Source organism: Lampris incognitus, chromosome 18 (assembly GCF_029633865.1).
Source record: "Lampris incognitus isolate fLamInc1 chromosome 18, fLamInc1.hap2, whole genome shotgun sequence".
Taxonomy (NCBI): domain Eukaryota; kingdom Metazoa; phylum Chordata; class Actinopteri; order Lampriformes; family Lampridae; genus Lampris; species Lampris incognitus.
Window position 1 is genome coordinate 28,259,026 of NC_079228.1, and position 14,961 is coordinate 28,273,986.

At 45.1% G+C, this 14,961-nt stretch overlaps 1 protein-coding gene across 3 annotated transcripts in view; it reads left to right on the forward strand.

Moving 5' to 3' along the window:
- LOC130128549 (TGF-beta receptor type-2-like) overlaps positions 1–14,961 on the forward strand; it is a 41,525-nt gene that overhangs the window by 12,181 nt on the left and 14,383 nt on the right. For 2 of the 3 annotated variants that reach the window (XM_056298175.1, XM_056298173.1), the window contains exons 2-5: positions 3,987–4,134; positions 6,012–6,202; positions 11,182–11,978; positions 13,945–14,086. In XM_056298175.1, the coding sequence (XP_056154150.1) occupies positions 4,004–4,134; positions 6,012–6,202; positions 11,182–11,978; positions 13,945–14,086 (1,261 nt within the window). In that variant the 5' untranslated portion in view covers positions 3,987–4,003. The remainder of the gene's footprint in view (positions 1–3,986; positions 4,135–6,011; positions 6,203–11,181; positions 11,979–13,944; positions 14,087–14,961) is intronic. The other variant, XM_056298174.1, reaches the window with a different exon arrangement.

Consider the following 14,961-nt stretch of genomic DNA (forward strand, 5'->3'; position numbering starts at 1 on the left):
TCACTCTCCCTCTTTGCCCTCTTTGCCTCCTCCGTCAACTGGGTTCTTTTTCTCTTGCCGGGCAGTTTCCACTGTCTCTTTGGTTGTTCCACCGTCCACCATTTCCACTACTAGGGATAGCTACCGGGGAAAACAAAAGCGCCATCCTCTTCCTATTTTGGTTACACAATGGTTAATGCACTTCCGTTGTGTCGTAAATCGAGCCTTTATTTTCTCACGAGATCGTACCCGGTGGCAGACAGAATTGCATAGTGAACGCGAGGCTTATAGGGAACCAATCTAAACGCCAATGGTGTCATTATTCTATAGCCATTACACTGTGCAGTCAATATTAAGTCACAATGATAAGTTAAATCAAAAATGTCTGCAGCCACTTTAAATTAATTTACAATTCATGGTGCTGGTCATGTGATTTGAGATGGCCGCCAGAGTTCTGTTGTTGCATGCTGACTAAACACCAGCAAACCTCACTGACCTCTACTAAATTTGATGATTGTTCTCTCTCTTTTTGCTGTACCAACAGAAAAGTACTCACTTTCACTTTTGTCATGAGTACACTGATGCAAGGGACAGGTTTAACTTCCTGTGCATGTGGAGTCAGCCAAAGCTGAAATATGTGGTTATGTGGCCATGCAGTTTGCACAAGGCACATGCCAATGTTACTCTCTGTATCTCTTCCTACCCCCCCCCCCCTTATATACATTCTCGTTCTTTCCCCATGGTCTCTGTTTTTGTGATTAAGAGTGCTGGATTTGCATCTGGGACATTTAGTTTCGATTGTTTGATACATGCTGTGAAGATCGGCATGAAGATCAAGCTTCACCAAACGAAAATCCGCTCTCTCGTCTCTCTCAGTCCTCTCTCTCTCTCTCTCTCTCTCTCTCTCTCTCTCTCTCTCTCTCTCTCTCTCTCTCTCTCTCTCTCTCTCTCTCTCTCTCTCACACACACTCTCTCTCTCTCCCCCCACAACTCTCCCCTCTAACTAGACTTTATTTTCATCCCAGTCAATCACTTGGCCCTAACATGTGCACCATTGCACTCATCCATCATGCGATAACGCCACGGCTTGCCTGTCAGATAGACTCCACATATTTTCTGAAAACACCGAAATATGTTTTTCATACAGTCCAACTACTGGCACAACAAAGTGGTGACAAAACTCAAAACGGCCTTCCTCATACTGTGGCAGCTTCGTACTCTCAGAGCCACCAGATCCACTTCCCTGCTCCGTACCTTAATAAGCTAATGTTGGGGAGAGAGAGAGAGGGAGAGGGAGGGAGAGAAAGAGAGAGAGAGATAGGGTGAAAAGGTGAGAGAGCGTTAGACGAGGGAGAAGGAGCACATGCATAAAGTGAAGGAGAAGAGATGTTTGGAGGAAGCAGAGCGGAGACAGCTGAAAGGGAAGAGAGAGGGGTTGAGAAGAGAGAAGACTTGGCGTGGAAGAGAGAGGAGAGAGAGTCTGCTGTGAGCTGTGTGGCCCCCTCTCTCCTCCCTCGACCAAACAGAAGTGTGCTGCTTATCTGATGTTTATCAGCATCTCGGCCCACAGTGCAAGGGCAAACTGACAACCAGAAGCAGGTGAAAATTTCTGAAAGACAAACGCAAGCACACATGCATGTGCACAAACACACACACACACACACACACACACACACACACACACACACACACACACAAAGCGCTATCTCTCTAACCCTCGTGTGCATGCTGAAGCATGACATCATTCAATTATTATTTTTTGACATTTTGTAAAGTAAAATTGGCTCAACGCCTCAGCAGACAGGGAGACAACTCATCGGCATGACAAATTAGAGACCTCTCTGCGATGAGGTGTGTCCGTGCTCCCCTTTGTTTGCTGTTGTTGCCTGGCTGCCAGTTGCCTCTGTACGTAGATGATTATCAAAACCCACAGGCACCCATCACGCAATCTTGTCTGATTTATTGATATCAGTCCGTCTGCCGGCAAAGTCAAGTCTGAACAAGACCGGAGGAAATGGACGGCACGGCTCACTGTTTTCATTGTTTAGGCTTCACAGGAGAAAATCCATCTCTTGCTCTAGAAAGAAATAGTTTGGATTTTTATCTTTTTTTCTTTTTCTTTGATTGTCTGTTCCTGTTTTAATTCCAAGATCCGGCATCCTCTCGTGGCTTTTAGGGGCAAACTATGTCAGAATATCAGCTTAATCTCACCGACAGTACTCTCAAAATACTGTGGAGGGAGGCACTTTGATATATTTATTCCCCACTTGGTTTGTTGTTGTCCCTGCCATGCAGTTCACAGTGTTGTTTTTTTTTTGTACGCAAAAGAGCTTTCTCTACGGTGGCCCTGACAACTCAACACACTGCGACTTGAGAAAACCCATGCAGATAGACAAAACACACGGAAATTAAGTAAACACCTACATCAATTTGACATGTGCAGAATTTAGAAAACACATTGCAAATTCACACAACACAATACAGACGCAACACCTTACGGACAACGCAACAATTACGGACAATGTAACATAATACAGACAACACAACAACACAACATATTACAGACAACACAACAACTCAACCATAATACAGACAACACAACACATTACAGACAACACAACATAATACAGACAACACAACACATTATGATGTGTTGTGTTGTCTGTAATGTGTTGTGTTCATTCAAGAACTTTATTGTCATTGTGCATGCACAACAACATTGCAGTTGTCAAGCTCAAATGGTGCATACAAAAATAAACAAGATAGGAAAGAGATAAGAAATATAAAATGTCAGCAATACTATAGCTATGGTATTGTACTGTATTGTTATGTTGTCCATAATGTGTTGTGGCTTTATTGTGTTGTGTTGTCTGAATTTGCAGTGCATTTTCTAAATGCTGCACATGGTGTTGTCAAATTGATGATGTTTTCTTAATTTGCACGTGTTTTGTCTATTTGCATGTGTTTTCTTAAGTTGGTGTATATTGAGCTCTCAGGGCCACTGTATTTCCCTCCATAGCGTTGTACCAATATTCAGTAAAACGCTGTTATTCTGTACCATAGTACAACTTTCAAGTGACTCAATTTTTCTAAACATCTAGCTTGCTTAACCAAAGAAGAATTCTTATTTTTCCTGACAGATAACCCATTTATGTCTCTTTTACTCTCTTATGTGTCTCAGGTTTCTTGCTTCTTTGTCATTTGAAATTCAGACGGTCGGGCCTTTTCGTTAGTCGCAAGTATAATCAGGCGGAAGAAGATGTAAATGGTGGGGGTGTCCGGGTGGCGTAGCGGTCTATTTCCGTTGCCTACCAACACTGGGCTCACCGGTTTCAATCCCTATGTTACCTCAGGCTTGGTCGGGTGTCCCTACAGACACAATTGGCCTTGTCTGCAGGTGGGAAGCCGGATGTGGGTATGTATCCTGGTCGCTGCACTACCACCTCCTCTGGTAGGTCATGGCACCTGTTCGGGGGGAAGGGGGAACTGGGGGGAATAGCGTGATCCTACCATGCGCTATGTCCCCCTGGTGAAACTCCTCACTCTCAGCTGAAAAGAAGCGGCTGGCAACGCCACATGTGTTAGAGGAGGCAGGGGGTAGTCTGCAGCCCTCCCCGAATTGGCAGAAGGGGTGGAGCAGCGACCAGGACAGCTCAGTTAAAAAGGGTAATTGGCCAAGTACATTTGGCAGGGAAAAATCAAAAAAAGACTAATGTCTTGCTCATTGTATTTGATTATTAGTCAGTAACTCATATTTTCCTTCCTTTGCAAGGCTTTGAAATGTTTTCTTTTAGTTTATTAGAATTCATTTGGCATGCAAAAAAAAAATGGGTCCATGTCAGCCATAACGTTGTGATGTCTTTCAAGTGCTTTCTCCATTGTAAATACCCAATGGCGCGTGAGAAGATGAGTTCCAATCAGATTTTAGATTTCAGCAGTCACAGACTTGGCATCTTCCATGTGTCCAACTCTTATGCTTGCCTGTCCCTTCCCATCTCTTCTTCCAGAGGCCAACCTGAACATTATGAAGCAAAGGAAGTTGTGTAAATTTTGTGACGTGCGGGCGAGTAACTGCAGCGGCACAGGAAGCTGTATAGTGGAGTGTGACATCACAGCCATCTGCGCCCATCTGGATGAGGTGTGTGTCAGCATCTGGTAAGTCGCCGTGAGCAGAGGCTGGGTTTCACAAACACTAGTTTGCCTTCCCATAGGTTCAGGAGGGGATGCAAAATGGACACCATTACATGGAGGTTCTGATTTCAGTTGTAAAAAGCAAAACAGGACAAGGCAGTTTATATGGACATCATATGGGCTTGCCATGAGGAATTTAGGAGGAACAATGGGAATAAAATGCAGGTTTTGCAGAGAGAGTACCATAGCAACACACATATAAGAATAGGGATATTGCATACTCTTATAGTAGGATAGAAACATACACCGATCAGCCAAATGTTAAAACCACCTGCCTAATATTGTGTAGGTCTCCCTCATGCCACCAAAACAGCTCTGACCTGTCGAGGCATGGACTCCACAGGACCTCTGAAGGTGTCCTCTGGTGTCTGGCACCAAGACGTTAGCAGCAGATCCTTTAAGCCCTGTGAGTTGCGAGGTGGAGCCTCCATGGATCGAACTTGTTTTTCCAGAACATCCCACAGATGCTCGATCGGATTGAGATCAGGGGTATTTGGAGGCCAGGGCAACACCTTGAATACTTTGCCACATTCTTCAAACCATTCCTGAACAATTTTTGCAGTGTGGCAGGGCGCATTATCCTGCTGAAAGAGGCCACTGCCATCAGGGAATACTGTTGCCATGAAGGGGTGTAGCTGGTCTGCTATGATGTTTAGGTAGGTGGCACATGTCAAAGTAACATCCACATGAATGCCAGGACGCAAGGGTTCCCCAGTAGAACATTGCCCAGAGCATCACACTGCCTCTGCCGGCTTGCCTTCTTCCCATAATGCATCATGGTGCCATCTCTTCCCCAGGTAAATGACACAGATGCACCCGGCTGCCCACGTGATGTAAAAGAAAAAAAAACATGATTCATCAGACCAGACTACCTTCTTCTATTGCTCCATGGTCCAGTTCTGACACTCACGTGCCCTTTGTAGGTGCTTTCGGCAGTGGACAGGGGTCATCATAAACACTCTGACTGGTTTGCAGCTACGCAGCCCCAAACACAGCAAGCTGGGATGCACTGTGTGTTGTGACACCTGTCTATCATAGCCAGCATTAACTTTTTCAACAATTTGAGCTACAGTCGCTCTTCTGTTATTCACTTACCTGTCAGTGGTTTTAATGTTTTGGCTGATCTGTGTACTTAAATGCTTTACATTTCTTTGAAATAAGCATTTACCTTTAACACACTAAATGTGATTATTACTATTCATTTAAAAACAACTGCCTTTGGACTGAAGTATAACAAGACACCTAACCAGCCATCACCATTAAATTAACCTCAAGCGGTGAGACGTAGCATGAAGCAGACGGTGTTTAAAGCTCAAGGCAGTGCGATTGCTTCTCATTGCATTTGGCAATGTTATGGGCAAGGTATGAGCTGATGTCAGCAGTAAACTAATGGCATGTGGACAGCAACACCTCTTTAAAATATCTTTCCTGGCCAGCTCTGCCCAGCAGGGGAGCAAAATAGCCTCTTTTTGGTTATGCATATACTATATCTATAGCCCCCGGACATTCCTCGTTGTACATATGGTGTAATACTGCAAAATCCGTCTCTTTGTAAATATGACCCCTATGTTGTAATAATTTCCATGTTGCCGAGAGCATGTGTTGCTGAAGGAGAAAAATATCCCATGTCCAATCACCGCTTTATCACTGTTCAGCTGAAAAGAAACGTATTACACATACTAGTGTAGCGCTGCCGTCATGCACTTTTTTCCTACAATGATAACACAGATCTCTGAAAAAGGGACTTCATCATCTAACAGAAGGGCCCCGTTGAATAGACAGTGTAACACACGTCAGAATAAACTGGTTTTAAATGAATGCTCTCCATTGTCTGTGTCCAGGCGGAAGAAAGATGACAATGTCACCATCGATACCATGTGCTATAACCCAGCCCAAAAATTACACGGCCTGGTTCTGGATGATTACAACAACACCAAGTGCGAGATGAAAGAGAGGAAGGGCATGGGCTCCCAGTTCTATATCTGCTCCTGCTCCGAGGATGAGTGTAACGAGCACGTCTTCTTTACCTCGTGTAAGTGAAGATGCTATTGCATTACCATATTTCACATGCTGCACCTTTATTTTGACCCATGCTGGAGATTAAAGCAACAGGATTTTCACGAGTGTAAATAGGCCCGATGATATTGGAGTGTTTCGGGGTTTTCTTAGATTCATGTAGCATGCGCTTTTCTGTGTGTAAGCACATTACATTGGGGTGCCAGGGCATGCACCGAGCTCATTTTAGCTGCCAGCTGTTTTAGCAGTTCTGCAACAGGGACAGGTCCACAGGTCAAAAGACAAGAACTGATGGATGTTGACTGTCATGACTAGGGCCATGGAAGAAACAAGTGACGCCAGGACCGGAGTCTATGGTCATCAATTTTGGTCTCCAAGATCAGGAATCAGGAACACTTTATTTGTCATTTCATTTCATGTTGCGTACATGAAATTAAATGAAATATAATTTTTCCCAGCCCACAGCAGTGCAACACAAAGACAAAAACACGTTTCCAAAAACAACAAGAATTACAAGAACACACATATAAAAACTAACACATACATCCAAACTAACACATTTATCCAAACCAAGCAAAAAAATCACTGTCCACCAGAATGAATGCCAGCCAGGATGACTGTCGGAACTGCCAGTCTGCATGGGCTATCAGTTAGCTTAGCCTGCCCCACTTCCACGCCCTGTCAGACCGCCATCGGTGTTTCCTCTTTGGGCGCAGCTCCAGGTAGGGCTGTGATCCTTTGCCCCACCGGATGCAGCAGACCAGGCTCCCTCAGCCGATCCAACGCTAGCTCTCCTAGCCAGACACCCTCGACACACCTCCACACAATGACACCAAAAACACTACAGTCAATGCCAGGCAAGGCCACAGCCAGACCGCCCTCGGTCTGTATGGGCTAGCAGTTAGCTTAGCCTGCCCCGCTTCCACGTCCTGTCAGACAGCCCTCGGTGTTACCTCCTCAGGCGCAGTTCTGGCAGGGCCGTGGTCCCCGGGCTCACAAGACGCGCAGACCAAGCTCCCCCAGCTGATCCGGCGCCAGCTCTCCCCACCATCAAACGAAGACAAAACTTAGACGCAGATGTGGACAAAGACACTGCATGGATGGTACTGGGTGAAGCCGCCGCAAACTTGAATTCGTGCCGCCATCTTCCCACACTGGGAGATGAGTAAGCAGCCTGAGGAGCAGAGAAGCTGGCCTAACTTGGGTGAAGAAGATGCGAAGATGGAGGATAATGTGGAATTTTGTAACCAGGCAGAAGGAGATAGTCTTGTAACCAGAACATCAGTAAATAAGACTGTCTCTGTTAGACTGTGACAGGAACAGGGGTTAATGGCTGGGCTATGAGCCACAGCTCATAATATGGGTATCCAGTTGACAGAACCAGCTAACTGTCGGATATTGTTGTATATTGTACTGATTTTAAAGCCCTTCGGGACCACTTTGTGAATTAGGGCTACACAAATGGACTTGACTTGTAACTTTACCTGTAAGTTCATCCACATTTCAACATAATTTTACAATGGATCCTAGTATTATGCTAGTCATGGAATTGGGGCTTGTTTCAATTTAAATAATGCACACAATTAGATTTTGGCCTCTGTGCTGATTTGTTTATTTAAGTGCCGTGAGACTTTGCCAGTGACTTGGCAGAAATGGTTTTATATTTTATGTGGATTTAAAGTTATCAGCACCATGTTCATTCGACAATTCCCATAATTAACCCTACACGCACACTTGACTTAGGTGGACTTTTGCAACTGGAGTGTTTAAATTGGATTACCAAGAAACTGGCACCTTGATGTAACAAGGAACCACTCCACACAGTACCACTGATAAAAATACAGCTCACTGAACTACATTCACCCACCACAAGAGATGTGTTTGTGCAGGTTGTATGCCTCGAAGTCTCCCCCAGACATAAAGTAATTGGCAAAGTCAAAGTAATCCCCATATGCTGCATCCGTCTTGCATTATAACTGCAGGGTTTTCCTCACGGTTTCCCTTCGACAGGAGAGCAACAGTGCAGCTGCGCTGCAGCAAGGGTGTACAAAAAGCAGGACTTTGACAACAAAACCATCTGCACAACATAACATGGTCACGTCACAGCCTTGTGTTGTTATGTAATTACGATCAGCTTGTCATGTAAGGTGTCACGCATGAACACTAACATGTGTACACCGTACACGCTACCCAGATACTTGATTACAGACAGGCTTTTTTGGGCTTTTTAGAGGCATCTTGACTTGTAGAGTTACAATATTGGCCCTGGAATCCGATGTATTTTGACTACAGCATCCAGGCAATAATAACACTGAGGTACATTTCCGAGACTTGGCTCTCCACTGAGCGCCAAATTGAAAGCATCTGCACAGAGCAGACGACGTCATGGAAACACATTCCCTCACCGTTGAGGATCTCTGCGCTCCGCCTTAACCCCTCGGCTTGTAATATGTGACATCGCTGTAATAAAGGAGCCCCCGGCAGTAGGGCATCAACACCAATAGACTCTCTTAAATGGGACCCTTGCCATGCAGGGGACATTTTGCACTCTTGCTCCACTGTCAAGCGTTATTGCCTCCTCACCTCCTCACCTGCAGCTCTGGCCTCTAAAACCAGCGTTGTGGGGAAAAGAGGGAAACTGACTCCGAATCAGCATCTGGGGTCATAGTCACCTTTTCTTTTCTTTTTTGCAGCCCCGGCTTTCCTTGGTGGCCGCCTTCAAAGCTTTGAACGCGCCATTGTGTATATAAAAGACAGGGGCCACAGGTCTGAGAAAGAGGGAGGGAGGGAGGCACAGTGACAGGTTTGTTGTGAGGAATCACCTCTCACACTCTGAAAACGAAAACAAACTGTCTGGGGCCACGTCGAGGATTTCAGACATGTGGTTTCCTGTCTGAAAAAAAAAAGAAAAAGAGAGAGAACCAGAGGGTTTGACGGGTTACTGTTTGGGTGCCCTCCCCTCCGCCCTGCCTCCTCTTCCCTTATTTCTACTGTCTCCGTGCCTCAGCTTTCAGACTTACTCCTCAGAGCTTTGTTCGTTCGGTTATTTACACTTGCATTTGGCGCTGGGCTATAGGGGAAATATTATTATCACAATGACCAAGGGAATTTGACACAATACTGTCACATATCACAATATAATAAGCGTTTTGGGTGTCTAGAAAAGTGCTATATAAATGTAATTATTATTATCATTATTAGCATAATTTTTGCATGGGTGAAAAATACCATATCTAAGAATCCATCGGAGGTTCATCACCTTGAGCCGTTAGGTCATGCAATGTACAAAAACTCCACAAATGATATGCCCTCAAATATTCAGACCTAATTTTGTAAGCGATTCAAGGTAATCAATTCCTGTTATTATTAATTTAGACAACAAAATTGTTCATCAATATATGACAATATCCAAATTTCATCCCGATGCAATGCCATTAACATGATAAACAATAATATTGTTTATTATATTTATTTATTATTTATTCTATTCATTTTATTTATTTATTATTATTTTATTATTTATTCATGATTATTTGTTTGTTATATTTGTTAATTATATTATTACTCGTATTATATGTTCTGGGTGTTAGCACATATTAAAACCCCCTCTGCCATTTCACATAGTGGGATTTTTGTTACTTTCAAGGATACCCGTCAGCCATAGAGCAACATGGCCTAGTTTAGTCATAGTGCACAGCCACTGTGAAAACATTACATTGAGCACTAACAAAAATCTTCAAATCAGATCCAGTCTAATAAATTTGACAGTTGTAATAGTATGGACTTTTTAAATGCACACACGAAAAATGTTTAGACAAGAGCCTGGGCGTCCAGGTAGCGTAGCAGTCTATTCCATTGCCTACCAACATGGGAATCGCTGATTCAAATCCCCGTGTTACCTCCGGTTTGGTCGGGTGTCCCTACAGGCACAATTGGCCATGTCTGCAGGTGGGAAGCCAGATGTGGGTATGTGTCCTGATCGGGGCTCCTGTTCGGGGGGATTGGGGGGAGTAGCATGATCCTCCCACAGGCTACGTCCCCCTGGCGAAACTCCTCACTATCAGGTGAAAAGAAGCGGCTGGCGACTCCACATGTATCGAAGGAGGCATGTGGTAGTCTGCAGCCCTCCCTGGGTCAGCAGAGGGGGTGGGGCAGTGACCGGGACAGCTCGGAAGAGTGGGGTAATTGGCCGGATTCAACTGGGGAGAAAAGGGGGGGAGGGAGAGTAGAGACCCTGCATGGCTCTCATGTGACTAGACAAGACCATGTGTTATTGATTTATGTAGTATCAAGCCAATTTAGGATCTCTCATGTGACATGTATTGTCTGGAGATATTTTTTATGGGTCGAGTCTTCTATTTTTTTTTTTTTTTTTATGGTGGACTCAGAAATAGAACCATGAACACAACACAGGCACAAAATTTTACTAGTTTCCAAAGCTTGCAGACAGACAGCCATTTGAAATATAAGAATCAGACATAAGCTATAATGAGACACAATATGTGGTTGACTGGGTCATGGTTTGCAGCAGACTGTGTTCACATGCCAGACGCTAACTTTAGATTCCTTATGCTTATAGACGTTCCACGGGGAAAAGTCAAGTTCCTGTCTTGTGCAGAGAACATTACATTTACTGTCATGGAGCTGCTGCTAAAGTCTGCTAAGATGGGACAGGAGTTTTCTTTTCTTTTACCAAAGCAGGACCATTACATGTTCATGGCCTGTTCCTTTGCAAAATACAACTGGAAAATACCAGCTAACTGTCTTTCGAGAATGCTTTTAACATGTGTTGAAATATCCTTTTCCATGCAACACAGTTTGGAAAAACCACAGTATATTTCGATGCCTTTATAATGTAACACACTATTGGTGTGCAGTGAAGATATACTAGATTACCAGCAACATTACAACTTTCTCCATTCTTTTTCATATGCCTCCTTCTCCTCCTCTCATTTCTCTCTTCATCACATTCATCGTCATCCTCATCATCTTAAGCCTTTCCTCTCCATCCCTCAGCCTCGCTGAACTCCCAGGTGATGCCCGTCATCCTCGTGAGCCTGGTTCCTCTGCTGGTTCTAGCAGTCCTGGTCATCACTTCCTTTTACTTCTACCGGGTCTACCACCAGCGCCATGTGGGCTCCAAGCGCAGAATGGGCCCTCCGCTGGACTTCAGCGATGCTCATGCTATCATCATGGACGACGGCGGCTCAGACAGCAGCTCCACTCATGCCAACAACCTCAATCACAACACCGAGCTGCTGCCCATCGAACTTGACGCCCAGGTTGGGAAAGGACGGTTTGCAGAAGTGTACAAGGCCAAGCTGAAGCAAGGCTCCTCGGCTGGAGAGCAGGCCTTCGAGACAGTCGCTGTGAAGATTTTCCCAGATGAGGAGTACGCCTCCTGGAAGAACGAGAAGGACATCTTCTCAGACGCAGACCTGAGACATGAGAACGTGCTTCACTTCTTGACGGCGGAGGAGAGAAAGGTACAGAAGCAGTACTGGCTGATCACGGCCTACCAGCCTCGCGGGAACCTCCAGGAGTACCTAACACGCCATGTCATAAGCTGGCAGGAGCTGTGGCTCCTGGGGGGATCTCTTGCCCGCGGTGTGGCCCATCTCCACAGCGATCATACCCCTTGTGGACGTTACAAGGTGCCTATTGTGCACCGGGACATTAAGAGCTCCAACATCTTGGTGAAGAGCGACCTGACGTGTTGCCTTTGTGACTTTGGGCTGGGACTCCGCTTGGACAACTCCCTGTCTGTGGATGAGCTGGCCAACAGCGGGCAGGTAAAACCGTTTTATAATCCTGGAAAGCTCATACCTGAATTGCATGTTTCACTTGGCCTTTTGATGACCTCACCATCTGTCTCCAGAGATTTAAATACATTTACCCTTTTTCAGCATCAGTGTCATAGATAAAGGCCAGCACCTTGCTCTGCATTATTTTAAATGATGTCCAACCTCCTTTGGGATTTTCTTTAAAATATTCAAATGCTGAAACAACAGACAGCACAAGAAAGAAAATGCTCTGGGGGCGTTCGGGTGGCGCCGCGGTCTATTATGTTGCCTACCAACACGGGGCCCTCCGGTTCGAATCCCCGTATTGCCTCCTGCTTGGGCGGGCGTCCCTATAGACGTGATTGGCCGTGTCTGCGGGTGGGAAACCAGAAGTGGGTATGTGTCCCGGTCACTGCACTAGCACCTCCTCTGGTCAGTAGGGGCGCCTGTTTGGGGGGGGGGGGGAACCGGGGGAATAGTGCGATCCTCCCACGCACTATGTCCCCCCTGGTGAAACTCCTCACTGTCAGGTGAAAAGAAAGGGCTGGCAACTCCACACGTATCAGAGGAGGCATGTGGTAGCCTGCAGCCCTCCCCGGATCGGCAGAGGGGGTGGAGCAGTGACCAGGACGGCTTGGAAGAGTGGGGTAATTGGCCAAGTACAACTGGGGAGAAAAGGGGGGTATCAAAAATAAATAAATAAATAAAGGGAATTCTTCACTGCAGAAGATACTTGTGGATACAAGTCCTTCCATATCCACAAGTTAAATAAATTTGCCAACAAATTGGGATGATTTCTCTTGTTTCCAATGGATTTTAACTTGTTTCAAGGATTTATTATTTTTAAGTGTTGCTTTCTGGGAGTAACCTCCCTTACTCTGCCAGACATGCACGACACATTGTCTCTTGAAAATTTCTGGAACAAGTAAAACTTCCCAGAGTTTCTAGGAACCTCTTTAGGAAACTTACGATGTTAAGGCTTAATGTGACCATGGATGATTTAAAGGCAGATGACTTTTGCATGTATTTTTACCACTTTTGCTTTTTTATGACAGCCATCACTCAGAGACACTTTCCCTTAGTTTATACGTATTATACTAGGGTTGGGAATCAGCAGGTACCTCCCGATTCAATATTACACCAATATTTCAATGCCGATTCCATGCATATTATGATTTTTCAAATATCACGATGTCATAAATATGTAATTTGATATTATTCTCTAGGCTGCTTTTCCTCTTATCTACAGTAAGAAGTGAAAACTGCAGTAATCCAAAGAAAAAGTGCAACAAAATGCACATATATGAAGCCCTGTGTTTTACAAAAAGCTTAAAACATGGGTTTTCTTCCCTGAGTAAACATTTAAACAAGTCAAATTCAGACATTCAGAGATGGAGAAATCATTCGGCCAAATGCTGCGATACTAAAATTGTCCCAGTTTAGTAGGGCAACTTTGCACTGAATCATTTTTACCCCCCCTCCCATAGATTATGCTAACAGGTATTGTGCTTTAAGTGGTCCCCAGTTGTCGTTTTATTGTAGTCATCAGACAAACAGACTGGTTGGTTCCTTAGTGGAGACATGGAGTAGATGTAATAGACCATAGTCATTTGGACTCATTAGGTATACTGTACCATAATATAAGTGTTTTACCATAAACACTCAGTTCTACAAGGGTGTTAGGACTCCTCAACCTGACAACACAATTTATGCTATCCACACTTCTTCTTGTTGGTCCGTCCTACTGTCCCTTTTATCCCTGACTTCATCATGTCTCTCATCCAGCCCTGAACATATCATTACACAACATTTACGAATTTAACCCACATCCGATGTAGCTATTCTACGTCTCGTGGGCAGTTCCTTCATGGAAATTCAGCTTGGCTTATTGATGAGAGAGATGTTATGTTATGTTTGGGTGTCCAGCGATCGAGGTGAAGCATAAATGTATTTCTCTCCCTATCTGTTTTCTCAGGTGGGGACAGCCAGATACATGGCCCCAGAAGTCTTGGAGTCTCGAATCAACCTGGAGAATATTGAGTCTTTTAAACAGACTGATGTTTATTCGATGGCCCTGGTACTTTGGGAGATCACCTCCAGGTGCAGTGCTATCGGAGGTAAGGTGTCATCATCGGGGTGTTAATTCTTGTACACCACCTCCCTGAAAACTATGGTACAAAAATGTTCTTCCTTTTGGGTGTCCGGGTAGCATAGCGGTCTGTTCCGTTGCCTACCAACATTGGGATCAACGGTTTGAATCCCCGTGTTACCTCTGGCTTGGACGGGCGTCCCCACAGACACAATTGGCCGTGTCTGCGGGTGGGAAGCCGGATGTGGGTATGTGTCCTGGTCGCTGCACTAGCGCCTCCTCTGGTCAGTCGGGGCGCCTGTTCAGGGGGGAGGGGGAAACTGGGGGAATAACATGATCCTCCCACGCGCTACGTGCCCCTGGCGAAACTCCTCACTGTCAGGTGAAAAGAAGCAGCTGGTGACTCCAGGTGTATCTGCAGCCCTCCCCGGATCAGCAGAGGGGATGGAGCAGCAATCGGGACGGCTCGGAAGAGTGGGGTAATTGTCCGGGTACAATTGGGGAGAAAGAGGGGGGGAAATCCAACAAAAAAACAAAAATGTTCTCCCTTCACCAAGGTTTTTTAAGAGTCTAAGACAAAGATACGTATGTTATCTGCCCAATCAAAAGTATACCGAAGTCTCCAGAGACTCTTTTTCTTTATTGAGGAGAGACCTTCACCCCTTACAGGCGTTCTCAGATCTGCCAAGCCCCACCGCAAATTGAATCTTAGCTATCATACTTAGATTAAAGGCTATTTCTCAGCTGGGCTGTGTTGTAAACACTATGTATGTGATAAACATGCACACCACTGAATGCCACCTCCAGATCCACCACTATTTGAAGCTAGAAAGCGCTGCACTCCAAGGGGATTATGCAAAGCATTAGTGAGCTTTGATACTGTGATCAGAAACATAATTTACT